Raw genomic sequence first — 25,229 nt, 5'->3', positions numbered from 1 at the left:
GTCAAACACTATAAAACAGTAGTATTTGAAGATCCAAAATCAAAAGTATACAATAGGAAACTTGCACTGTATACAAGTTTTTCGTTGTATGCTGGGTTATATATAGGATGTGATCTCAATGAGGAAGGAGAAGGTTCCATACAACGTGTGATTTTGGATGTTAGTGTTAACGTGTTGTTTTTGAAACTGCCTTAGATGAGAAGTGGGAAGAGAAAGAGGAAGAAGAAGAGGACAAGTGGTAGATGTGGACGACATGGTAGTCAGATCAACCAAAACTAAAATATATACCATGCAATAATACATCGTATAGTCATATATAGCGAACTAGTAAACAGTTACATGTTATATACAGGGTTCGATTTTAATTCAAGCTTGCAGCTCGAATTGGTTCATACTAAACACAAGAAGTGATTCTTACCCACAACATGTTGTTCTCAATAGTAATTTGCTTGAAGGGTAGTGTGAACATCATTGGGGGTTTAATATGAATCAATTTCGGCCCCTAGTTTGAATAGTAAATGAAATGAAATCACTGTACACACATAGTAATATTCCCCAAGTTAACAAATACAAGGCGAAGACACAAGAACACAAGAACACAAAAAGACAGAACCGCCTACTTCAAAGTCACGTGACGTAACACCGCTGCAAGGAAATAAAGTCTCTGCAGTTAGAGTTTACTCCTTTGTTAAAGGAAAGATTGCAAATTTTGTTAGGCGAAGACCCATGTATGTTAATGTAATTGCAAAATACTAAGTTGAATTCAGGACATGGATTGAGTCAAAGAAGTTAACGTTTTTTTGTACTTTTTGAGCCAGGACATGATTGAAGTGTTCATATAGAATACCAAATCAAATACACTTGCCATGTGATAATTTCTATTCCTCAGTCATACTCCATGGCTGATTTTGTGTGGAACCACTAGTTGTTGTCTATTGCGGCTGCGAAATAATCTGGGGCCAAATGAATATCCTTCGGGTGCAGACACTGAGAGTCATCGCTTATATGACACATAATCACATAATCCTTGCCAAATTAATAGTTCACTACGTAAAAGTCATCTTCATACCATTTTATGGTATCTCCCACCAACCCATTTAAGAATACAACGATACCAGAAAAAAGAGTCATAGTCTTCTTCACATCATTACTCCACCCTCCCCATAGTTAGTCACTCCCCATTATAATCACTCCCCATAGTTAAGAAGATCAACAGAATACACCAAATTCGTCCGCACACGACCGGCTCTCTTAACTTTCTTTATATAGCGATGGAGACAGGAACTTTTCACTTTTTGCATTTAGTTATTAAACCGGTTTAACTTTCGGATTTGAAAAGTTAGAATTGCAAAAAATTACGTCTAATGCTAACTCCGCAAGAACCTCGAGATCCAGAGCGTGTTAAGGCATTGTGTGCACAGTTGCAGGAGGGAACCAGCTTGAAAAAGGCCGGAAAATGCATCAAGTTCTCCAATGAAGTCCGTAATACAAATCAAGTAATTGATTCTTGGAAGTTCAACGAATTCGATTATGCAAGAAACTCGGTTCAATTGCCTATTAGAGCCAGAGGACTCTTCACTATAAATGATAATGAAATTGTAGTTCGTGGATACGATAAGTTTTTCAATGTTGATGAAGTGGCTGATACCAAGTTGAAGACTTTGCCTGAATCAACAGTAGGACCTTATGACGTCACTCTCAAGGAAAACGGTTGCATTATATTGATAGGAGGATTGAAAACAGGTGACATTGTTGTTTGCTCGAAGCATTCAACCGGTGTTCGTGAATCGACTACAAGAGACCATGCATTTGCGGGAGAAACTTCGCTTCGTCAACAGATTGCAAAATTAGCATCCGATAAGACAGTAGAGGAAATGGCCAAGTACTTGTATGCCAATAACTTGACAGCAGTTGCTGAATTTTGTGATGATGAGTTTGAGGAGCATGTCTTGCCTTATGATAAAGAAAGATCTGGATTATACCTTCACGGTCTCAACTATAATACCATAGAATTCAAGACTGTGCCAATTGAAGAAGTAACACAATTTGCCCATAACTGGGGATTCAAGACAATAGATTCTTTGCAATTCGCCAGAATAGATGAATTATTTGAGTTTTTGGATGAATGTGCAAAGACGGGAACGTATAATGGCAGAGAATCTGAAGGATTTGTGATCAGATGCCACCACCCGGATGGCTCAGATTTCTTCTTCAAGTACAAGTTTGAACAACCATATCTATTGTACCGTCAATTCAGGGAAGTTACTAGAAAGATCTTTGTGGAGGGTCAGGATGAGGCAGATGTATTTGTCAAGACACAGAGAATGATTACATCGCACTACATAGCATTCGTGAGAAGATTATTTCAAGACCAACCACATTTGTTGAAAGAATTTGCAGAAGGACATGGTATAATCAAGATTAGGCAGTTATTCTTGCAAGACTTGAACGAAAGCAACGGAATGAATTTGATTTCGTTGGATAAGACCATGACAGATAATGAAATGAGCAAATTGTTTTCAAAACTTGGATCTGACGAGACTGTGAAATACGTACTTGTTCTGATTGCAACTCCAGGTTGCGGTAAAACAACCGTATATCTCACTCTACAGAACTTGTTTCCATTATGGTTACATTTGCAAAATGATAACTTCCAAAAAGGAAGATTTAAGATCATAGATTCATGTTTGCAGGGCTTACTGAGGTCTCCTTTAGTAATGTTTGATAGAAACAACTCTGAGAAGAGAGAGCGTCAACAGATTTTTGATGATTTTGCTAGACGTAAATTAGAGTTTTTAGACAGCCATCAGGAAGTTAAATTTGTTGCTATAAACTATGTCAACGACATAGATGATGCGACGTTACAGGACATTACATTGAAAAGAATCACTCAACGTGGTGACAATCACCAATCCATAAAGGCAGCTGCCGATCCAGAAAAGGCTAAGGGAATCGCTACTGGGTTCATCAAAAGATTACAGCCAGTATCTCCAGAGTCTTCTCCTGACAATCTATTTGATTCCATCATTAATGTCGACGTCTCAGACAAAGAGGATTCATCTTTAGACAATGTTAAAAAGATTATAGTGCACTTAAAATTGAAATACCCCAAATTGATTACTACGCAGCCAACTGAGGAAGAAATTAACATAGCATACCAGAAAGCAAGAAATTACAAGCCAAAGTTCACGAAGATTATTTCCAATAAGCCAAAGAATGTTAGCTATTTCGGCGTCAGTATTCCGTCAGATTATATTAGTGGAGCACTTAATATTTTAAGGGACCATCCACAATGGCGACTTTTGCAGCAATCGAATAGAGTTCAAAAATCATTCCATATCACATTGGGTCATCTGGCATCTCTCAAGGCGGATAATAATCTTAGGCCAACATGGAAGGAATTTCTGAGGGTTTTTCAGCCACTGTACGATAACAAGAACGTCAGCCACGTTAAATTTTACGCTTCCGTGAAATTAATTAAGATCGTAATTAATTATGAAAAGCTCATATGCATCACTGCAGAGATCATTGACTACTTCAAGGATTCGGAGGAGAAGATCCCCAAATTGAAGACAATGAATAAGTTCCTACATATTACTGTGGGGACGATGTCACCAGAGATTAAGCCAAGAGAGTCCAACGAAACTTTGGTCAAATTGTACGATGTCTACAATAAGGGAAGTACCCAACTTTATGATGGGCAATATACTATGGAGAATGGCGAAATCATTGAGGTTATCAGTCTCCCTAAGAATACCATTATTGAAGGTGCCAGAATATTCGCCCTGTACATTTAACAATGAATAATATCATAATACAAACCCTGGAAACAAAGCCTGGAATAGAACGGAAAAATATATTCCTTTTCCGGCAGAAAGTGGCTTGGGGGGGGGCCGTTGCCGTCAGCACTTTGGAAATACTGTAGAAATTGCAACCCCTACTCTACCTAGCTAATAAAATATAATACTACCCATCCTATAATACTACCATCTAACCAGTCCCACCATGTGGATTTGGAATTTACTGTGGTACCCACCATTCGCAGCTAAAATGTCATCATTTGTGACTTCCATTAATAATGTAGTAGCGATTGACAATTTTCTTGGTGAAGAAAAGACATAAAAATTCTTGTCAAAATTCCGCCTTACACGCCATCAATGTTACCTCGTTTGGCTTGTGGCCTACGGATTCCCTGCAATGTGCTTTATTCTAAAAGATAAGCAATTATGCCACCACAATTCCTCTCCTTGTAAAGACTATAGGCAAATTCACGTGATGCGATTGCAAAAAAAAATGCTTGGCATGGTTTACCATAGGCATTTTGCAATATGTTGATCTCTAACAATTGCGGTTTGTCTGGGTATATATATAAAAGCTGGGAAGCTGTAAATTGACAAGAATGTTTCGAAAGGTACCAACCATTCACTAAACCAAGCCAAGCATGACTGACAAGGAAAAGGAAGTTGACGTCACCATAGACGTCCAAAAAGAGGATATCGCTACCGACACTGAGAGTACTACCAGCTCCAGTTATGAGAAAAACCCTTTCTTGGACCCAATTGTTGCGGAACATTACAGGGAATTATATGAAAACTCCAAATATGAGTGTCGTGCAGCTTTTGACCCTAATTTCGAGTGGGAAGAACAGGAAGAAAAGAAGCTTATCAGAAAGTTAGATTTCAGAGTGGCCTTCACTGCCTGTTTGTTGTTCGTCAGTTTACAAGTTGACAGAGGTAACCTTTCCCAGGCTGTTTCTGATAACTTTTTGGATGACTTGGGATTGACCACAAATGATTATAACACTGGTAACACTGTTTTCTTGGTTTGTTTCCTCTTGGCTGAATTGCCTTCCCAAATGATCTCTAAAGCTTTGGGTCCAGATATTTTCATTCCTATTCAAATTTGTGCTTGGAGTATTGTTGCAATGAGTCAAGCTGCTTTGAAGGGAAAAGCATCCTTTTTAGCTACTAGAGCATTAATTGGAATGTTAGAGGGTGGTTTCATTGCTGATTTGGTTTTGTGGTTAAGTTACTTCTACAAGTCAACTGAATTGCCAATTAGATTGTCATGGTTCTGGACTACTTTGTCAATCGTTGATATTGGTACTTCATTAGCAGCTTTCGGAATTTTGAGACTTCGTGGGCACAAGGGTCTTGAAGGTTGGAGATGGTTATTCCTCTTAGAGGGTGCCTTTACCTTAATTATTGGTATTGCAGCATTCTATTTGATGGTTCCTTCTGCAGTTCAAACCAAGAATAAACTACATCCTAAGGGTTGGTTTACTGAACGAGAGGAGAAGATCGTCGTTAATAGAGTTCTTAGAGATGACCCAAGTAAGGGTGACATGCATAACAGACAAGCTTTGTCTCCAAAGAAGATTTTGAAATCCTTGGGAGATTACGATTTATACCCACTTTACGCTATTGGTTTAATTGCTTACGCTCCAACCGCTACTGTGGGAGCATATCAAACTCTTAACTTGAGACAATTGGGTTTCTCCACTTTCGACACAAATTTGTTGACCATTCCTTCAAACGTCCTTCACATCATCTTATTGTTATTAATCACCTGGGCGTCGGAGAGAGTCAATCAAAGAGCTTTGCTTTGCTTGGTAGTTCCATTGTATTCTGTCCCTCTACTTGGTGTCATTGCCTTCTGGAAAGGATCTATGACAAATGTCTGGGGTACCTGGGCTGCTACCACCATTTTATTGGGTGTACCATACATTCATGCTATTCTTGTTGCCTGGGTGTCTCGTAATTCATACTCCATCAGAACTCGGTCAGTTGCGAGTGCTGTCTATAACATGAGTGTGCAATTGGGTAGTATCTATGCTAAGAATATCTATAGAGTTGACGATAAGCCATTGTACCGTAGAGGTAACAGGCAATTGTTCATTCTTGCTATTGCTTTGTTCCCATTACTTTTGCTTGTCAAGGCTTACTATATCTTCAGAAACAAGCAGAAGGACAAGATTTGGAATGCCATGACTCAGGAAGAAAAGGAAGACTACATGAGAAACGCTACTGACGATGACGGTAACAGAAGATTGGACTTCAGATTTGCTCATTAGAGTAGTTGATGTATGATCAAGCTTGTTGTCTCCACATCGCAAACACAGCATGAGGTAGCCACTTCTCTTTTCAATTCCAGCTTCAGATTAATTTAGAGTCATGTATATTTGCAACACCTCTTATTGTCTGATTATTTTATTTAATACAGTGTTATTTCTTCAATTCCATGTAGTTTTGCCCACGAATCTCTAAGTAATTCTGTAAAATTTCATAAAATTAATCCAATTTAAAATAGTCCAAAAATAAAAATCTATTTCCAACTTTCCAACTCATTTTCCCTTTGCGTTACCATCCATCCACCACCGCCTCCATCACCAACATACCCCCTACAAATACACCACCTTCTCACTCTAATTCATATGGTTGCATCATTTGATCTGTGCATTTTTTGCATCCACATATTACCGCACTAAAATACAGGAACACTATTTATCAGCGCTTGACTAATAAAATGATTCACTTTTTAAAGAATGTAAAACATTGCTTCTATTGTTTCTAGGTTGACTACATAGTTGGATACAAGACTAATTTGCTAACATGTCGTTCTTATACTCATACGTGTCGTCTTTCTTCAAAGGTGCCGAACCTGTCTCTCCAGCCATTCTCGACGGACTTCACAAAACCATTAATTCACAGAAGGTGGTTGTGTACTCGAAGACGTACTGTCCTTATTGCACTGCCACTAAAAACTTGCTCAAGGGATCTAACCAGGAATTCAAGCTCATTGAATTGGACCAGTTGCAAGATGGAGCCGTCTTACAAAATGGGTTGGAGCAGATCACAGGTCAAAGATCGGTACCCAACATTTTCATCAACGGGAAGCACATTGGAGGCAACTCCCATTTGCAAGATCTCAACAGATCTGGTAAGTTATCTGGATTACTTGCTTAGATGATATGCTGAAGTTTCCGTGGAAACAATTTTATATACATATTTCACCTAGATGATAAGTTCTACTATTCCTTATTTATATAATATTACATATATCTTAATTTGAATACAATATATTTACATCGCACACAATATGATATGACTTTTGCACAGACAGCAAGAACCATATCCTAAACTATCTATACACACGAAATTCCTTCTATACACGGGCTTCTTATCTGCTTTTCCCATTACTCAACTTATAATTTGACTGGTCCACTGACCCATCTTCTACTCCACATCCCTATCTCTTTTACTGCAAAATTCGACAACGACACAAAACTGGCACCGGTGAGATTTTGCATTCGTCTGTTTTTTTTTAATTTCCATGAGCGGCTAATGAATCATTTTATATCTCTTTCTTCTTCTTATTGATTATGAATTTATGATGAACAATGGCTCGCTTGTCGTTCACTTCTCTTGTTAGAAGATTGTACATATTCTTAAACATGCGGGTGCTATGGAATCCGCCCAAAGTTACGGGTAAGAACGTACGAAATGGCCTTTCTAACCTTTCAGATTCAACATGGTCAAGATCGATTATTGTGATTATTCTTAGCAATGTCTTGTTTTTGGTATACCTGCAAAATAGCTTGCTTGAATGGTTCCCTAGAAGTGGTTCTAGGGCTGTAACTTTTGCAGACGCTGAAGCTTTTAGGGTAAGTTCGTCACACATCGAAGGTTACCTACGAAATTCTTACTTTCCGGTGAAGGAGATCATATCGGTATACCCCAATATTTCAACAGAAGAAGATGGAAAATATGAAATTCTGACTTCATTAGCGGCGAAATTGTCAAATTATTATGACCCGAGACTACTACCAGCGCTATGGGTCAACGCTGTTAGACATCACTTGAATGGAAGTGCAACTAGATGGGACTCGAATCTTGCTCTTCCTTTCAGCTGGGCGAGTTGGTTGGATTCCAAAGGCATTCTTGAAAGCGTTGATGTCAAGTTTGATCTCCACGACTTATCTTGTGATAATTTTGGACGTCTATTCAAGTTAAGCTACGATAACTTCACGTCTTCATGCATTGACTACTCAAGAGCTCCTCATAGCTACCCCAGTTTGAAAGTGAATGCCACTGTGGACTTACCAATGCCTGAACAGGCACGAAAAATTGTTGGCCTACTTTATTTAATTTACTATTCGCCTATTCCATCAAGGTTGGCGTTTCTAGGGGCGGGCCCCGAAAAGTCAACAATCCTTATTCCCACTGTCTCGGCTGGCAAGAATGCTCTCGGCAAAGGGGATGCCAAAGATCTACTTCACAGATACTTAGCGCAATCAGGAAGAGAAATAAGAACTCACAACAACCTGATTAATCTTCAAAATGAGGTGATCGAACTATCAAACCAATGGAAAGCATTGCTCGATCTGGTTTCATTTGTACGAGACAATGAAATCGTCACTGACATCTTTCGTGTAGCCAACAATTCTTGGAAAGATCCAGACCACTTGATGCTGAAGGAAGATTTCCGGTTTAATTACAGAGAATTCTACCAAGATCTACATGATAAGGTTGAGGTCTCTAACAATAAATCACAAATCAACGACTTTGATAGATCGTTGCTAACTTCTGTAACCAATGAAATTGGTTATCATCCAAATTTCACCAAGTATTTTCACGAAGCTTCCATTATTGGTACCCAGCGAGGTAGCCATTATGATTGGAGATTCTTCCGAAAACTAGAATACTCAGATTATGAGAAAAAGGCTATCTTTCATAGGCTTTCAAGGGCTTGGTTACGATTTTGCAATTCCTTGGGCATAACAACATGGTTAGCACATGGAACACTCCTAGGTTGGTATTGGAATGGAATGAATATGCCATGGGATCTGGATCTTGATGTTCAAATTACCATGGATTCTTTGTCTCGTTTGGCAAGAAATTACAATAATACATTGATTGCAGACTTATCGAGTGATAATGGATTAAACCTCGGTGTTGGAACATATCTACTTGATGTAAACCCTAATTTTTTCAGTAGAGAAAAAGGGAATGGGCTCAACACAATTGATGCTCGATTTATTGATACAAGCAGTGGCTTCTATGTGGATATAACGGGATTAGCCCTAACCGATGCTGCAAATAATGTTTCTTTATCGAGTAAGAAGTCATTTGAATTCAATCAAGTTATTGATCCAGAATTCTTGGAAAAAGAAAAATCAGAAACTATAATCAAAGATCATCTTTACGAAGAATTGTCTGCCAAGATATCTAGTCTCCATAACGACAGCAGTATATATAATTGTCGAAACAATCACTTCTATACTTTTGACAACCTCCACCCCCTCAGGCAAACTTTGTTTGAAGGTGTTTTGGCTTACATTCCCAATGAATATTCCGATATTTTGAAAAGAGAATATCGCCGTGGCTTGTACTACAAGGAATTTGAAGATCACACGTTTAGACCGGTGCTTGATTTATGGGTTCCTTCGAACATCTGTAAACGAGACACCATTGGAAATCGCTGCTTTGACAAGGAGGTTCTTTTGGAAGCTAATTCTGCCAGGCCCATGACTTCTAGACACAGAGAAGAGATGCTGATAACGAGAAGAAATAAAAATGGATACTCACAAATAGAGGAACTCAACTCTTGCCAAATTGATCCTTGGATCATTGAAAGATCTAAAATCATAGAAAGTATCATTAAAAGTTGAACTGATTCAACTACTCAAAGATAGCATTTATAGATACATAAAAGTCTAACCTAATGATATATGACCTAGATTAATGGCCTTTTTGTTATGCAGATTTGGATTTGAATTATATACAAGTGACTTTGTTTTGTTTCAAGGCTAGGCTGAAGAAAGAACGAAAATTCCGATTCTTTTGTTACTTCAATATATCCTTGAGAAGTTCAATCGCCCATAGATGCAATTTGACGAATATCTGGTCGTCATTGGTTAAATCAGCGAGTGATTTCGGTTTGATCATAGATCTACGCAAGTACCTTTCGTTATCAAGTAATGTATTGGAGTTATTGCTTGCTTCAGCTTCTCTCTTTGCCATAGTATCCTCGAATGTGAGCTCAACTCGTTCCTGAACTAATTCTATAATTTCAGTGAAATACACGCTGATCACATCCCAGTTTGATAACAAATCTGATTCTGAGTCGGCCACCACCATAAGTGAATACTTTCTCTCAGATCCACGAGCATTGATGTCTCTTATTTTAAATATTTTATTAATGCAATAACCATTAACCATATCGCCATAGAACATAGGCTTCAGGAGAACTGAGCTTGTCTCGACTGACAATGATTTCATGACTAGTTTTGTTAAAGATGCATATCTCTTTTGTGACGATGGATAATGGGTCGATATGAACACCCTTGCCTCTTCATCTTGTCCCGTTTTCAATGACTTCAGAGGCAGAGGTTCTTCAGTAGTCACGACATTATAAAGACCGTCCGGTAGTATTAGTTTGCAAGAAGAGCATGTCTGTAATTTAGATGTCGGTGGTAGTATATGATCCTGCTTACGAGATTGAGTTGTGACCTGAGTACACATTATAGTGGAAGGGCCATGTAGTTCGCAGAAATGAGCCAAACAAACGATATAATTGGTCATGTCCACATTGTAGGCCGTTAGGCGCTTGTTTGGTTCGTAGTATCCTTAGCTCCAGAGACTGGTGGAAATTTATCAAATTATTCAATATTTGATGTACTGTAGGGTTTAAGAACGTCGTGTAGACACAAATCCCGAGTCGTAAATCGTGTCGCAAAAGGACAAAGCCGACAGCGTAGTTAGTAAATGCAAATTAAAGAGACACCGTAAATTGGACAACTCCCAGCTTGGTGGTTGTGCTTGAACGATCTGCTTCCAGTTCAAACTAATTCGTTAAGAGATCCAATGCAAAGATTAGACCATCTAAGTCGACTTATATCGTTATACTATCGCACGTGACTCAACTTGCGACCATTCCTTTTTGGACAAGACAAGAGCCTTTAATACGACGGTGTTCTCAATTAGGAAATCAGTTACATAAGCCACGCTAGAGTGTTCACTAATTCGAAAACGCTGTTAAAGTCGTCCAAGAGTCTGGATAGTTGAAGTACATAGAGCTTTAGCTGACAATAAAGGTACTGTAAAGCAATTGGCATATAATGAGCAGGTTGCATCCAAAGAATATTAGTTCTCCCTGAAGGCATTGCCGAACTTGTAGTCTGAAAAGTAAGAGTTGCCATTTTTTTTTTGTGTGCCGATCGGAAGTAACTTTGAAAGGATATACCCCCTTTCCAAGATCGTCTTCTCCTTAACTGACACCAAACATTCAAAGTTGCGGCACTTATATCTTTTACCGTCACACTTTATAGATCCCCCTTCAGGTCCATGTACAATGACTTGCTCGTATTTTCAAGGATTATCTAAGATGAGCTTGTTGAAACGTGACAGATTACATAATCACATAGTCAAGCATAAGGAGAATTTTTCATACTTTCAGAATGGAATTCGAATACTTATTCAATCTTCAATTGAATTGCACATCGAACTATTCAAGATCCTATTCATTTGAAGAAACAGAAAAATGTCTGCTAAAGCTGGTATGTATCTTTTGTCCTAATTGAGGCGGCACATTTTGGTACCAATTCTCATACTAACCATCATTTTAGCTTCAACCCCAGATTACTCCATCGCCAACTCCGACGTTGTCTCCAAGTACAAGACCGCTGGTGAAATCTCCAACCGTGTTTTAGCCCAAGTCTTGGCCTTAGTCGTAGATGGTGCTACCACCTACGAAGTTTCCGTTAAGGGTGACGAATTGTTGGAAGAAGAATTATCCAAGATCTACAACTCCAAGAAGGCATCGAAGACTCCAAAGGGAATCGCTTTCCCAACCTGTGTCAACCCAAACCACATCCCAGGCCACTTAGCCCCAGTCAGTGTTGATGATGAGTCTAACATTACATTGAAGACCGGAGATGTTGTCTCTGTCATGTTGGGTGTCCAACTTGATGGTTTCCCATCCATTGTCGCTGAAACTGTAGTCATCGGCGCTACCAAGGAATCTCCAATTGAAGGTCAAAAGGCTGACTTACTTCATGCTGCTTGGAAAGCTTCTGAAGCTGCTATTAGGACATTGAGACCAAAGAACAAGAACTGGGATGTTACTAACATCGTCGCCAAGGTTGCCAAGGATTTCGACACAACTCCAGTCGAGAGTATGTTATCTCACAACCAAGAGAGAAATGTGTTGTATGGTCCTAAGGAGATTATTCTTAACCCATCTAAGCAGAACAAGGGTCAAGTGGAAAGTCAAAAGTTTGAGGAAAACGAAGTTTACGGTTTGGATATCTTGATTTCCACTTCCAAAGATGGTAAGGTTAAGCCTTCCAACTACAGAACTTCTTTGTACAAGTTAACCGGTAACAGTTACTCTCTTAAGATGAAATTATCTCACAAGGTTTTGGCTGAACTCAAGGCCAAGGCCAACAACCAGCCATTCCCATTCAATATTAGAAACTTAGAAGACCCTAAGAAGTCCAGAGGTGGATTAGCCGAGCCATCTAACCATAAGGTTATTTTGCCATACGATATTGTCACCGAAAAGGAAGGTGAGTTCATTGCTCAATTCTTTACCACTGTTGCCATCACCAAGAATGGTTTAGTCAAGTACACCTCTCCAAACTTCGACCCTGAGTTGTACAAGACCGAGAAGAAAATCACCGATGACGATGTTTTGGCTGTTTTGGCTCAACCATTGAAGCCATCCAAGAAGAAGCAAGAGGAAAAGAAGTAAGTAAAGCAGATTTGAGCGTTTTATGTTAAACATTTGGAAGGGCCATTTTTTGTGGGCTCCTTTTTATTATAAGTCAAAAGAAATGAACCAATGGTAGACCAGATGAGTTTCATATGGGTTTCTATGTATAATTTGCAGAAGAAGCAGAAAAGACGATTAAAGACAATAAAGGCATTAAAAGCATCATCATCAGAAATACTAGAGTTTTCAGTGATTCAAAGCCAGAAAGGGCATGTTAGCATTTCGTGGAATAGTTGAATCTGGAACTCTATTGAATTGTAGTTGTACAAGAACCAGTCACAGGTCTTAATCTTTTTAGAATGGCGGGGTGTTATTAATTCATCTGAAAGATCAAGTTGGTGTCCAACAGATGACAATGATTATTCTTATCGTTTGAGCCTCTAAAATACATTCTTTCGACCTGGACTGTAGCCTTTACGTTGCATAACTGTTGCATAACTGTTCCATAACCGTTTCATGACCATACCATCACACTCCAGCTATATCCATTACACTGCTATATCCATTACACACCTATATACTTTCTATTCTATCCTCGATTTCTACCCATTTCATGCTACCTCTCTTTCTCCCCACTTCACTCTCCTCTCTTTCTCTCCTCCCTCCATACATTATCATAAGCCCTAACCTACAACAATACAATACTTCGAATTCAACTCTCATCAATGTCCATCAAAAACACCTTCAAACCCCCTAAATTCTCCCCAAATTTCTCCTGAACGCTTATACCACCCCAACCACCAACTCTATCCATATTCACCTCCATCTACCAACATCTTTCCTTCCCTTATCCCATTCATCTCTTTCTTCCCCCCTTCATGGCTGTAAAAAAATTGACCTCCCAAAAATTCGTTAGCCGCCAGAAAAAACAAAATCTCAAAAGGGCGATTTTGTTGTAAATTCGAAAGAGGTTGTTTCTTCTTTGCTTACGGAAGAGAGTGAATGTGCCCGGTATAGATAGGTCTAAGAAGTGACGATAGGAACACAAGACGGTCTAGGGAGCAAGGTTAATGCCGGAGATTCAGCAAGAACGTCGACCCCGGTCGAGAACTCGCTCTGGAGGTGGAGAGAGAGACCGAGAACAAGAAGCACAGGTGAAGGAAGAACAAGAACAAGAACAAGAACAAGAACAAGTGCTACAACTACAACGGGAACAAGAACAGGAAAAAGGTTCGCTTTCTCTGCTGCCAAGCATAAATGGTGAAAAGCAAGACGAAAGCTCTGCTACAGTAATACCACCATCACAACAGATACAACCACTGTCTTCAGGAAGAAGATCTAAAAGAACTGGTCAAATAAGGCGAAAACTGGGTAAAAATGCTGCTGCTGCTAATAATACCAATAATGCCCATGTAAAGCTGGAAAGTGATGTGGACATGGACCTTGGGATAGAGTCCGTCTCCAATGGCTCAAGTTCCCTCCAAAGTCTGTCGCTGGTTGTTAGCAACTCAGACCAAAATGACTTCATGGAATTTGAAATTAAATCATCCCCAAATGAATCTCAAAATAATAGCGAAATCTCAAATGAAAGAAGGCGAAAGTCCTCGAGGCTTCTGTCTAGAACCGTAAAACCAACTCTAGTACCATCAAATGGAAATACAACAAAGATAGCCAAGTTATCAGGAAGTCCCATAATACGAGAAAACGGACGAACCTCTAAATTTAACAATGCGTTGTTATCTACACCACCAAATCTCACATCGTCCGATGACACCATAAACCCATTCATTGAACCACCGTTGGCTGAGCCAACGCCTATATACACGGGGCTACCCTTGGAATCTGGCCCAACACAAAAAATAAGAAAAGACGCCCTCTGGCCCTCCAAAGCAAGAAGACTGAACAGAGGTAGTGCGAGTACTTCTAGAGAAGGATCTTTAATGCCTCAAGATGACTCAGACATAGACCAACAAATCGAAAGCGAATACAAGAAAGAATTAAAAACCAATATAAAGGAGGGCGCCAATATAACAAGTGATATACGAGGACCTATTATCCTCAAAATCAGACCTCATAGACTGAGCTCTAGAAGCCTGGCAACAAATAGTACAGTAAAGTCGAGCGGAGCCACTCCGAAACAGTCTGCGAAACAACGAAAAGTAGCAGAATTTTTTGCGCCTCAATCACCACTTCGTGCGTCGAAACGTATAAAAGTCATCTCTCCAAAGAAACTGGCCTCAACGAATTTGGCTCCATCTACTACCACTGTAAATATCAATGGAGTGTCAGGCTCTGAAGATGACCCAACCAAAGACAACGATGACTTCTGTAGTTCTTGCGGAGGACCCGGTGTTTTCATTTGCTGTGAAACCTGCCCAAAATCTTTTCATTTTACTTGTTGTGATCCTCCTTTGGAAGAAGCTCCAGAAGATGACTGGTTCTGTAGAGAATGTATTGCGAAGAGAAATCCTGGAGGTGTCACGAAATGGAACGATGTTGGTATTTTTGGCCAGTTATTGAACCAGAGTGAAGTTAGAAACCCCACTGTATTTGCACTTCCAAGAGGACTCAGAGATGGAACCTTCATAGGAGTTTTCACTGGTGATAATGGAGATTATACTGATGACAGCATGAAGCCAACTCTTTCATACACAAAGGCTAACGGAGCACAGATACCTGGATATAACAAGAATGAAGATCTTGAAATTGACAGTTTGTACAGTAAAGATGGTACTCCATACTTGTGCCATAAGTGTGGTCAATCAGGATTAAAGCACAGAACTCTTTCACATTGTGATTATTGTCCTTTAGTATGGCATATTGACTGCTTAGACGAACCTATGTTCGGTCCGAAAACAATTGGAACTCGATGGAGATGTCCAAATCATGTGGAAGAATTGCTACCAAAATCGTTGAGAAATAGGAAGCGCAAATTCAGAGATACTGCTGTGATTGAGCCAGCTTTGCAAAGCCATTTCCTAAAGTTAGCGTCCTTGAGTGATATCTTGATCAAGTACGATGACCAACCATATCTAAAGCAAGACAAAATTCCAAATTTACAAGACTATTTACAGTTTCAAGGTGAAAATTTTGCACGGAAAGACAAAGCTTATACCGATAGTCGTAATGGAGCCATGACAATGGGTGATTTGGATGAAGACATTTCACCAAATTATAAAACTCCTGACTTCTTTGAATCACTTTCAAATACAAGCGCAGGTGTCGGGGCAAAAGCTTCTAGTGGCCTTAGCAAAGTCCTCAGTATTACTTCTGAGAACGACACAACAAATGAAATCAGCTCATTTATATATAGAGTACCCGAAAGGCTGATTATTCTTGATTTTATCACCAGAGTAGAAAGTGATCACCAAAATGAAAAAGAAGCATGTTCCTCCACCAAGGAAGCCATCCTTGATTCTATCTCAACATACGATAATAGAAGCAGAATAGAAACAAACGAAGACGACCGAAACGTGGTAGAAGCTTTGAATAGAATCAAAAGTCAAGTTATCGAGTCTCCGCAGCCGAAAAGCCGATTAAATTTCGAAGAGCTAGTTCAAGTAGCTTTGAAAGAAAAAATCGAAGAAGAGAAAGTAGAAGCACAGATACACGAAGATGAAATCGGAGACCTTATCAAAATCAAGAAATTGATGGAACTCAAAGGTAAAGAGGCCTTGCTAGAATTTCTAAAATCATAGAACACAGGAATAGAACAGAAAATGTCACAGCTAAGTAACCAAGTCGTAAGGTAGCAGTCACTTCAAGAATTGAAGACATCATAATAGTGGGCAAGCAACTTTGGTGCATGTGATGTAATTCATGCCACTCATTCTAGATATCTTGCACCAATCGACAATTCCTACAGTTATATTGAACTATTAATGCGATATTGTGATTCAACAATATGTAATATATACAAGGGTACGAATCGGCTGATTCGTTATGGCCAAATCTCTATTGGATATAGTCATGTATGATAATATTGGTTAAATCCGCTTGGGATTTATATGTAACAGAGTGCTATGGATAAAGACCACATTTTGGCGTGTAGTTTTACCTCCAGAAAGTTGAGCATAATTATTCTCCTTTCTATTAAAGCTTTATAATTTTATCTAAGCCCAAGACTCCTTTTCTTGTGGGGTCTTGATCCTTGGAATCTCATCTGCTGGAACACCTACAGCTCCTGTAGCCTTTACAAGTTCTTGAAGTATCACAGAAGAATGCTTACCAGCACAATCTATTTCCAAGTTGTCCTTAGGATCCACGCCATGTACTATTATCTTAGATGGGCAAGCAGCGACGTCTGCCTTTGACTCTGTAGCGATTCTGGTCAAGACAAATTGAAGATCATCGTTGTGGAATTTCAAAGTTGGCAAGTTGAGTCTCCAGAATTTCTTGAGTCCTACTGCTGGTCCATGTATATTTCTTTGTTGCAAGAAGAGTTCAATTTTGGCATATTTGGATTGGTCAAACTTGTATGCTGATTCGGTAGTTCCAGCAATATTATTAAGTCTCGTAATTTGTTTCAAAATTCTAGAGGACGGAAGGTCCTTAAACATGGAACATCCACTTCCCTTGGCCATCTTAATATTGTGATAGTTATAGCGATGATTGGACTTTGAATTAATGGAGAATAGTGAAAAATCACAATTGAAAAATTGTCTGAATGAATAGACTTTTGGAAAGTTGCACGACTTTTGTGATCACGTGCTTTTCTTTAATTTGGGTTTGTGTAATTCTGTGGTTGTGTAATGGTTTGGGGTGGGATTCAAACACTAGAGATGTGGAAGAGTAACAGGAGACGTTGACGTCATGGTTCAATCTACAGTAGCTAGATTATGTTGATGAAGGGGGTAAGCTTTGATAAAAGCAAAAGAAATGACGGCTTGAGGTTTAAAGCTGCTTAATTTTATATATACTACTTAATTTCAATGTGAATGTTACTGAATAGTCAACGACATGTATATTATAAGAAAGTCAATTACATCACCAATGTCTCTTCTTTTCAAATGCAACCCTTCCTTGACTACTTATAGTTTAGTTGTTATACAACCATTTCTACTAAACCAATTTCTGTAATAGCTTCATTGTCGCTCCTTTAATGGGACTTCTCCATTTGTAATTTTTCGCAGTAATTTTCAATAACCCAAGTATAAGCGCGAAGTTGCAAAACATTGATGATACCTGTTCTCATGTATATGTAATAACCTCTTCTTAACTAAGTTCAATCGGCATTGAAAATACTCATCATGGGCCCCCTCTTTCTTGTGATACTCTTTTACCAAATCAACAAACAAATTAGAAGGATCTCGAATGCCCTTGTAGGCATCTATTTCGAGCCTCAAATAGATGTGGTGTTGATCACTGGCGGTTCAGCGGGTCTTGGTAAGGAACTAGTCAAGAAATTTGCATCCACCAGAGCAAAGGTTGTCGTTTTAGATGTTTACCAGCCGATTGCTGATGACCTCATCGCAGGAGTTAATTACTACAAATGTGATGTCAGCGACAGAAAGCAAGTTCTTACTACTCAGGCACAAATTAAAAAAGAGATTGGCATTGTCACAGTCCTTATTAATAACGCTGGTATTACAACTGGAAAAACATTGGTAGATCTTAGTTACAAGGAGATAGAGAAAACCATTCAAATAAATCTTATGTCGAGTTTTTATACCATCAAGGCATTCTTACCTGACATGCTTCAATTGCAACGAGGTTACATTGTTACTATTGCTTCCGTCTTAGGGTACATGTCCCCAGCAAGGTTGAGCGCTTATGGTGCCTCAAAGTCTGGTTTGATAGCATTACACGAGTCTTTGACTTACGAGCTTGGACCACCTTCCATCAACCCTTCTGGCGTCAAAACATTACTAATTTGCCCTGGTCAATTGAAAACAACCATGTTCACAGGTGTTAAGACGCCGTCGTCTCTAATGGCTCCCGAATTAGATCCCAGGTATGTGGCGTCAAGTGTACTAACAGCAGTTGAACTTGGCCGCAGAGGAGAGATTAAAATACCGTTTTACGGAAACTTCATGCCATTGTTCAGGGCATTTCCTTGGCCCGTGGTGGAACTCGTTCGAGTGATGTCGGGAATGGATAGGAGCATGAACACTTTCAAAACCACCCTCTCAAAAGTGGCCAGTAAAGCAAGCAGTTTGTCCTCCGCTTCAAAAATATCTACTAAGAACAACTCTGAAAGCACCTCATTGGAGGGGACCTTCACTGACTAAATTAGAAGATTTACAAGCCGCAATTCCGCTGTCTCATAGATGCAAGTAAAACGTACCTACCTAAACCTTAATACACTTCCATGCTGGTAACCACCTAACAATGCTGCTAACAATCATTCTAATGATTCCCCCCGGCAGGAGCCGAAGAAGGTACAAGTGCGGCATGGAATTATTATCCCAAGGTCCATGCAATTTGGCAATTTGGAGGCATTGTTCATGGTGTTGACGAGCGGCCCTACACTTCGGCCGTTGAGTAATATTGGGTCTCCAGCTTCGATTATGCTCTTAAAAACGGCAATCTCCAATTAAGGAAAAGAAGGATCACTCAACAAAACCACCACATTCCTCGATTTTATACTTTAAACAAACCTCTATAAATCAGCTGTCCCATTCATCATTGTCCCATTCATATTGCCAAGAACAAGGTGGTGAACTCTGTTCACGAATACCACGCCGTCGTAACCTAAACTGACAAGTATCTGATAATTTATGGAACCCAAGGATAAATGTAAGCCATGCCGCTCAAATCGGAATTAATACCCTGTTTTGGAGAATATCTATATTTTTTGTGAAGTGTCACCGCAGCATGCATTGGAAAATATTTAGCATCTGCATAATCGCGGAGTGCCGGCGCAAATTCTGCATTCGTTCTGATGGCACTTTTCACATATTTAGCCCCAAAATCTGCTACTGTAGGAACAAGATGTACTTGTGGCAGTACGGGGAGTTAAGTAGTATGCGGCCTGGCGACCTGTGCTTGCATAAAATTGTAATGAGTATCTCCAATAGAAGTATGAGTTCGGTGCTCCTGAGGCCAGCTATTTTGTAGGAGGATACTGAAATATGTAGACGTAGCTTCTTATAAGCTCATATATTCCATAATCAAAAGAACTCGAATTTGACAGAGTTTAAGTCTCTAAGAAGGTAAGTTTAGGATCGTTCCATGTCAGTCTCAGCCCTGGAACTGAAGATCCGAATTGGAGTAGATTCTCCATATAAACTTAAACACCCCAATAGAACGGTTATAGAAGAAACAGTACGACATGATGGTGTACATTTCTACACTGTAAGATTCCCAGTCTTAGACTCGGTTCCACTTAGAGGAAAGCTCCTTATATTACATGGCTATTGTGAGCACTCATTAATGTACTACCGAATTATGGAGAGTCTAACTTGTTTAGGTTACGAATGCTTGACGTTTGACCAGCGTGGTTCGGGACGAACCTCCTTAGGAAAGCTTCGTGGAATTGTAGGATATCCAGAAGATTCCGTGCTATGGGATGTGGACAAGATGATAGAAGTGTTATGGGGTTCTCTGGCAGAATCAATTTTAAAAAATCACGACCAAAATATTACAGGAGGAGAACAAGATAATTCTCCCCTTAAATTCGGTCTCGTAGCTCATTCGATGGGAGGAGGTATTGCATTAAAGTACTTGTCACAAGGTAAGTATCGAAATATAATTAACAGCTGTTGCTTGGTTAGTCCTTTAATACTCCCAAGTAAAATTCTAGAACCAAACCCATTGATTCTATTCTTGGGAAATGTATTCTCTTACATATTTCCTAACATAAGAATCGGTAAAACAACAACAACTAATGCAGACAAATTCAAGATAGTGACTGCTTCTCCCGAGTGGCAAGACTATTTGAATCTGGAAATTTTATGTCGTGACGGTGGCACCTTAGGTCAAATGTGCCAAATGCTTAGGAGAGGATCTTCCCTCGCAAAGAATGAATTCATATGTAATCCCGAAATCAAGATCTTGGTTCTTCAATCTCGAAACGACCAAATAGTCAGTACAGAAGCAGTTGAACAATTTTATGACAAGATCCAGGTATATAACAAGCAGTACGTCCTGGTAGATGGGGGCCATGCATTATTCATCGAATCTGAAGAAACATACGATATTGTACTCAGATGTCTAGAAAAGTTCTATCAATTGGAAGGTTAAAGAATTTATCCCCAGTAAGTACATTCTATCCAAAATTAGCTAAGTCCTTGAATTGCAAATTACTTGCTGTCCAAGCAATTACGTTTAATTCATCATTAATATTCACCTTCTTCCTGTATAACTGTAGATCAACTAGGATGCTATTGCTCTCTCTATTTGATTTATAGAAACTGTTTTGAAAGGTATCCATCAAGGTGAAGATCAGTTCTATCTTGTCTGTGCCGAAGAAAGTATGTAATTCGTCGTCTTCTAGTAATATGGATATCGAGTTACTGTCGTCCAATACAATTCCTGAGGCCTTATCTGGAGATACATCTGTAAAGATAAGTTCTAAGTTCCGCAACTTGGGATCGGAACATATAAAATCATTCTCAACCACACTATATTCATATGGTTTGGCACATATATGGTCCCAATGTGCTGGTATACTCCCCACACAATAAGCTCTGGTCTTGTAGATTCTTTCATCTACGGTGGATACTAATTTTAATTGTTCAAGAGTATGGTAATCTTTGGTTACCGAAGATGACCCTGTAGTCAGAAACAGCACTCGCAGTAACAATCTGGTATCATTGGTCGTGATATTGGTTTCACTGTGATTGATTTCGTTTCTTTGGATGATCAGTGGATTGGAGGTTTCAATATTCCGTGTTGTGAGTGCAATGGAATCTTTAAGAGCTCCTAGCTGATTATCCTGTGAAGCACCATTCAGTAGTACTAGCAGGTCATTCATTTCTACGTCGATACCATGCTGGGGCTGAGAGGGAATAGGTGTATAGCTGTGCTCCAGTGGTGAGGAAGGGGCGTAGTCTTCTCTGAATTCGACATCCCGTATCAACGAGTCCGTATTAGTTCTGTGTAATTCTTGTTTTATATGATAGATATTATGCGCCGGTTGAACATCCCCATCAGAAGGGTTGTTGAGTATACCTCTAGTTTCGTGGGTTGTAACAGGGCCTCTCAGTATATCCATGGATATCTGTGATCCTTCTGCTGTTGTGCTATTGGCTAAGACTAAAGGTTTGGAGTTTGAATGAAGCTCTGGAGGTAGTCTCTTCACTTCTTCTTGTTCTCTCTTCCTGTCAAGTCTTTCCTCCCTTTGGCGGTTCCACTCTCTTTCAGCCAAAGCGGTTACGGCAGCCCTATCCGCTGCAATTTCAGCATCCCTGTCAATTCTCCACTTTTCGTCCTCTATCGTTGTCAGTATTTGTGGAGACTCTATTTCGACTCTCTTTCTGGCCCGAACAATACCCAAATATTTAGTTGGTAGAATTTTATCAGCCAAGGGTCCAAGATGTATAAAATAACTTATAGGAAGTTTCCTCACTAATGACTCATATAACTGGTCAAGAAGATACTTTTCCGACAGCTCTACATGTTCGTGGCTCACAATCTCAAGCCATTTAGTCTGGCACTCCAATACTCCTCGGAATAACTTCAATTGGACAACAGCTCGTACAATAAGAAGACGGTTATGTGCTACAAACAGCTGGTTGGGAACACTTAGGAACTCTTGCGTACCCAAGCTTTCTCCATACATCTCCTGGTACTTCCTTCCAAGTGCTTCGATCTTTGGCCTTTGAACATCCATTTTAAAGACTTGTCCATTTTCAAGCACGTAACTCTCGATTTTATACTCGCCTATTTGATTTGAATCTACGAGTTGCCTATGGCTTGTGAAGTCTGTCACCAAAACTACATCCGGTGCATTCGTTGTTCTTCTTTTATTTATTCCCAATACCAATCCGTAGAAAGACCTTAACTGAGGGCTTTGGGTTCCAGAGACAACGGGAAAGTCCGATATGCGTCCCGGAATTCCCATTCCTTTACCATCTCCTGCCATTGGCACTTGAGGGTCTATACTACTTCAATTCTTCTCACAAAGGAGCGCGTTACTTACCACTATAAAGAGAATAACCATCTACATAAGAAAGACATTAATTTCAATATTTTGGTATTCTAGATATTGAAGGTCGGAATTGGAAATATTTTAGCAGATCCGAACAGGAACGCGCGACTGTCATACCCTCGGATGTATTTAGAACTTTCGCATTTTATTTTTCAACACCGCGCTTAGCAAAATATTACGCTAATAAGGCAAATGTAGCCTGAATGCAAAAAGAGGCATGGAGAAGAGAAGAGAATGTGAGATAGGGCAGTTTGATGGGCCACTGGGTAGACATTGTGTGGATATAAAAGGTTAAAAATGAGCAATTACAGCAAATTGACATTTTGTATGAACTGAATTTCTTTATACTATATTATACTACATTTTAAGAAGTACAATTGGTTACCTTTCGTTCGCATATAATTAATGTCCAGTTTATGAAAGTAATTAAAAGAAACAAGATTCTTTTGATAAGTATGTCCTATAATTTTCTTATTGCAATCAAGACCTGTAATCACCATTGATGGTGACATATTCATGAGAGAAGTCACAGGTCCAGAAGTTGGCTTGTTGTCCGCCACCAGTGCCCAAATCAATGACAATGTCCAAGTCTTCATGTTGTAAAATCTCAGAAGCTCTCTCTTCATCAACGGTCTCTGGTTCACCATTTACTAATAATTTCAACTCCTCAGAACCATCAGTTGGAACAAAAGAAACACTAGTCTTGGATGGAATGATGGACTCAGATGTGGATACATTCGAGTATCCAATGGCACATAAGATACGTCCCCAATTGGCATCCTTACCATACATAGCTGTTTTGAAAAGATTGGAGTTGGCAACAGAGGAAGCAACAGTCTTGGCATCCTTGTATGACAAGGCATCCTTGACCAAAATATTGATGAATTTTGTAGCACCTTCACCGTCTCTGACCACCAATTGAGCTAATTGCTGTGCAAAACCTGTGATTTCCTGTTGGAGAATGGCAAAACTCTCAGCGGAGCTTGAAGTGTTGTCAATGACTTCACCACCGGCAGCACCGTTGGCAATAGCCACAATAGTATCATTGGTGGACATGTCACCATCAACGGAAATACTATTGAAGGATCTGTCAACAGAGTATTTCAAGATTTGGTTTAATGCTGATGGAGTGACAGGGGCATCAGTAACAAAGAAGCCCAATAATGTGGCCATATTAGGACAGATCATACCTGCTCCCTTGGCCAAACCAGCCAAAGCGTATGTGTTGCCATTTAACTGAAACTGCTTGGTGACTAATTTGGGGAAAGTGTCTGTTGTGCAAATGGCGGTAGCACAAGCGATCCAATGCTCATGGGTGTTTCCCAAGTTACTAAGAGCCAACTTTGGAATACCAGACAATACATTGTCAATAGGCAAGTTGTTACCAATGACACCAGTAGACATCACCAATGTAGAGTTTGATGGGTTCTCAAGAACGGAGTCTGTTACGACTACCATATCCTCGGCATCCTTTAAACCTCTAGCTCCAGTAACGGCATTGGCATTACCACTGTTGATAATTATAGAATTGATACCGAAACCCTTTTTTTCCTTAATGAGCTTGGCAGAAACTTGCACAGGAGCTGCTTTGAACTTGTTGGTAGTGAAAACTGCGGCTGCTGAAGCTTCTTTGCCAAAATCATTTTTCAACAATGCCAAATCCAACGATTTTCCATCCTTTTTCACACCACAATGAATACCTCCAACAGAGAAGCCCTTGGGATATACCCCAGTTTTCGGCACAAATCTTGAAGCTTTGTCGGACAACAAACGAAACGACTGTTTGGTTACTCCCTTTACGTACATTTTTACACCGATTATTAATGACTTTACAAACTCAACCACTAAGAAAGACTAATACCAATAGCTAACCTCGACGACTTCCAAATGAGTTCTTATCAGCGGAGTCATAAACCGGGATCGAATGGTATGCAGGATGCCGGTCTGGGCTAATAGATCGGAAGTGTATCACGTGATATTAGCTTGAGTTGGTGTAAATGGTTTATGCAGGAGTTGCCCAGCTGTATATTGCAGCCATCTTGTTGATACAAAGTCATAGAATAGTGAATAGGTGGGGAATTTAGTAAGAGGTAAAGAATAAATATGAAATTCTGAAAAGGTCAAGTGGACCACAGTAGTATATTGCAGCAATACTGTTCTTACAGTACAGAGAATAGTGAGTAGGTGAGGAATATTGAATAGGCGAAGAGGACTCAGCTCTATCTTGTAGCTATATTGTTCAAACAAAGACATCAGAATAATGAATAGCTGAAGAATAATTAAGGTGAAAATAATATTTAATAGGTGTAGAGGACCCATCTCTACCTTGTTGATACAGAAGCATTAGACTACTGAGTAGCTGAAGAATACTTAATAGGTGAAGAGTTTGATTGGCTAGTGAGTGGGAGCAAGTTTGAAGTGT

At 39.5% G+C, this 25,229-nt stretch overlaps 12 protein-coding genes across 12 annotated transcripts; 8 read left to right on the top strand and 4 right to left on the bottom strand. All coding sequences in view use genetic code 12, as the record gives it.

Annotated features, from left to right (window-relative positions):
• Positions 1-1,322: 1,322 nt before the first annotated feature.
• LIG1 (tRNA ligase) lies at positions 1,323-4,119 on the top strand. The gene has a single exon (XM_064919663.1). It carries the CDS (start codon positions 1,365-1,367, stop codon positions 3,795-3,797), a length of 2,433 nt encoding a protein of 810 aa, XP_064776455.1. The 5' UTR covers positions 1,323-1,364; the 3' UTR covers positions 3,798-4,119.
• On the top strand, positions 4,120-6,300 carry RJT20DRAFT_31357 (uncharacterized protein). Its single transcript, XM_064919664.1, has one exon. It carries the CDS (start codon positions 4,442-4,444, stop codon positions 6,071-6,073), a length of 1,632 nt encoding a protein of 543 aa, XP_064776454.1. The 5' UTR covers positions 4,120-4,441; the 3' UTR covers positions 6,074-6,300.
• Positions 6,301-6,444: 144 nt separating this feature from the next.
• RJT20DRAFT_126412 (glutaredoxin) lies at positions 6,445-7,097 on the top strand. Its single transcript, XM_064916752.1, has one exon. It carries the CDS (start codon positions 6,612-6,614, stop codon positions 6,963-6,965), a length of 354 nt encoding a protein of 117 aa, XP_064776453.1. The 5' UTR covers positions 6,445-6,611; the 3' UTR covers positions 6,966-7,097.
• A 302-nt stretch (positions 7,098-7,399) lies between these two features.
• On the top strand, positions 7,400-9,670 carry RJT20DRAFT_144657 (regulator of cell wall mannosyl phosphorylation; the record flags this gene model as incomplete). Its single annotated transcript, XM_064918745.1, has 2 exons — positions 7,400-7,667; positions 7,788-9,670. The coding sequence occupies 2 exons, from the start codon at positions 7,400-7,402 to the stop codon at positions 9,668-9,670; spliced, it is 2,151 nt and encodes a 716-aa protein (XP_064776452.1).
• An 88-nt stretch (positions 9,671-9,758) lies between these two features.
• RJT20DRAFT_31322 (uncharacterized protein) lies at positions 9,759-10,788 on the bottom strand. Its single transcript, XM_064919660.1, has one exon. The coding sequence runs from the start codon at positions 10,581-10,583 to the stop codon at positions 9,846-9,848; it is 738 nt and encodes a 245-aa protein (XP_064776451.1). The 5' UTR covers positions 10,584-10,788; the 3' UTR covers positions 9,759-9,845.
• Positions 10,789-11,491: 703 nt separating this feature from the next.
• Positions 11,492-12,942, top strand: RJT20DRAFT_126409 (uncharacterized protein). The gene is made up of 2 exons (XM_064916751.1): positions 11,492-11,557; positions 11,627-12,942. Exons 1-2 carry the CDS (start codon positions 11,542-11,544, stop codon positions 12,751-12,753), a joined length of 1,143 nt encoding a protein of 380 aa, XP_064776450.1. The 5' UTR covers positions 11,492-11,541; the 3' UTR covers positions 12,754-12,942.
• A 1,298-nt stretch (positions 12,943-14,240) lies between these two features.
• On the top strand, positions 14,241-16,412 carry RJT20DRAFT_93253 (uncharacterized protein; the record flags this gene model as incomplete). The annotated part of the gene is made up of 1 exon (XM_064921462.1): positions 14,241-16,412. One exon carries the CDS (start codon positions 14,241-14,243, stop codon positions 16,410-16,412), a length of 2,172 nt encoding a protein of 723 aa, XP_064776449.1.
• A 207-nt stretch (positions 16,413-16,619) lies between these two features.
• RJT20DRAFT_31326 (mitochondrial 54S ribosomal protein MRP49) lies at positions 16,620-17,773 on the bottom strand. Its single transcript, XM_064919661.1, has one exon. The coding sequence runs from the start codon at positions 17,295-17,297 to the stop codon at positions 16,827-16,829; it is 471 nt and encodes a 156-aa protein (XP_064776448.1). The 5' UTR covers positions 17,298-17,773; the 3' UTR covers positions 16,620-16,826.
• On the top strand, positions 17,772-19,130 carry RJT20DRAFT_31327 (short-chain dehydrogenase/reductase). The gene has a single exon (XM_064919662.1). It carries the CDS (start codon positions 17,964-17,966, stop codon positions 18,942-18,944), a length of 981 nt encoding a protein of 326 aa, XP_064776447.1. The 5' UTR covers positions 17,772-17,963; the 3' UTR covers positions 18,945-19,130.
• A 757-nt stretch (positions 19,131-19,887) lies between these two features.
• Positions 19,888-20,898, top strand: RJT20DRAFT_93444 (uncharacterized protein; the record flags this gene model as incomplete). The annotated part of the gene is made up of 2 exons (XM_064921476.1): positions 19,888-20,254; positions 20,309-20,898. The coding sequence occupies 2 exons, from the start codon at positions 19,888-19,890 to the stop codon at positions 20,896-20,898; spliced, it is 957 nt and encodes a 318-aa protein (XP_064776446.1).
• Positions 20,899-20,910: 12 nt separating this feature from the next.
• Positions 20,911-22,817, bottom strand: CDC13 (Cdc13p). The gene has a single exon (XM_064919659.1). The coding sequence runs from the start codon at positions 22,739-22,741 to the stop codon at positions 20,924-20,926; it is 1,818 nt and encodes a 605-aa protein (XP_064776445.1). The 5' UTR covers positions 22,742-22,817; the 3' UTR covers positions 20,911-20,923.
• A 330-nt stretch (positions 22,818-23,147) lies between these two features.
• Positions 23,148-24,646, bottom strand: ECM42 (glutamate N-acetyltransferase). The gene has a single exon (XM_064916750.1). It carries the CDS (start codon positions 24,611-24,613, stop codon positions 23,288-23,290), a length of 1,326 nt encoding a protein of 441 aa, XP_064776444.1. The 5' UTR covers positions 24,614-24,646; the 3' UTR covers positions 23,148-23,287.
• Between the last annotated feature and the right edge of the window lie 583 nt (positions 24,647-25,229).

This window comes from Scheffersomyces xylosifermentans, assembly GCF_036884685.1.
Source record: "Scheffersomyces xylosifermentans strain CBS 12540 chromosome Unknown RJT20scaffold_2, whole genome shotgun sequence".
Classification (NCBI taxonomy): domain Eukaryota; kingdom Fungi; phylum Ascomycota; class Pichiomycetes; order Serinales; family Debaryomycetaceae; genus Scheffersomyces; species Scheffersomyces xylosifermentans.
The sequence above is the reverse complement of the archived record's forward strand: the minus strand, read 5'-3'. Positions and strand labels throughout refer to the sequence as shown.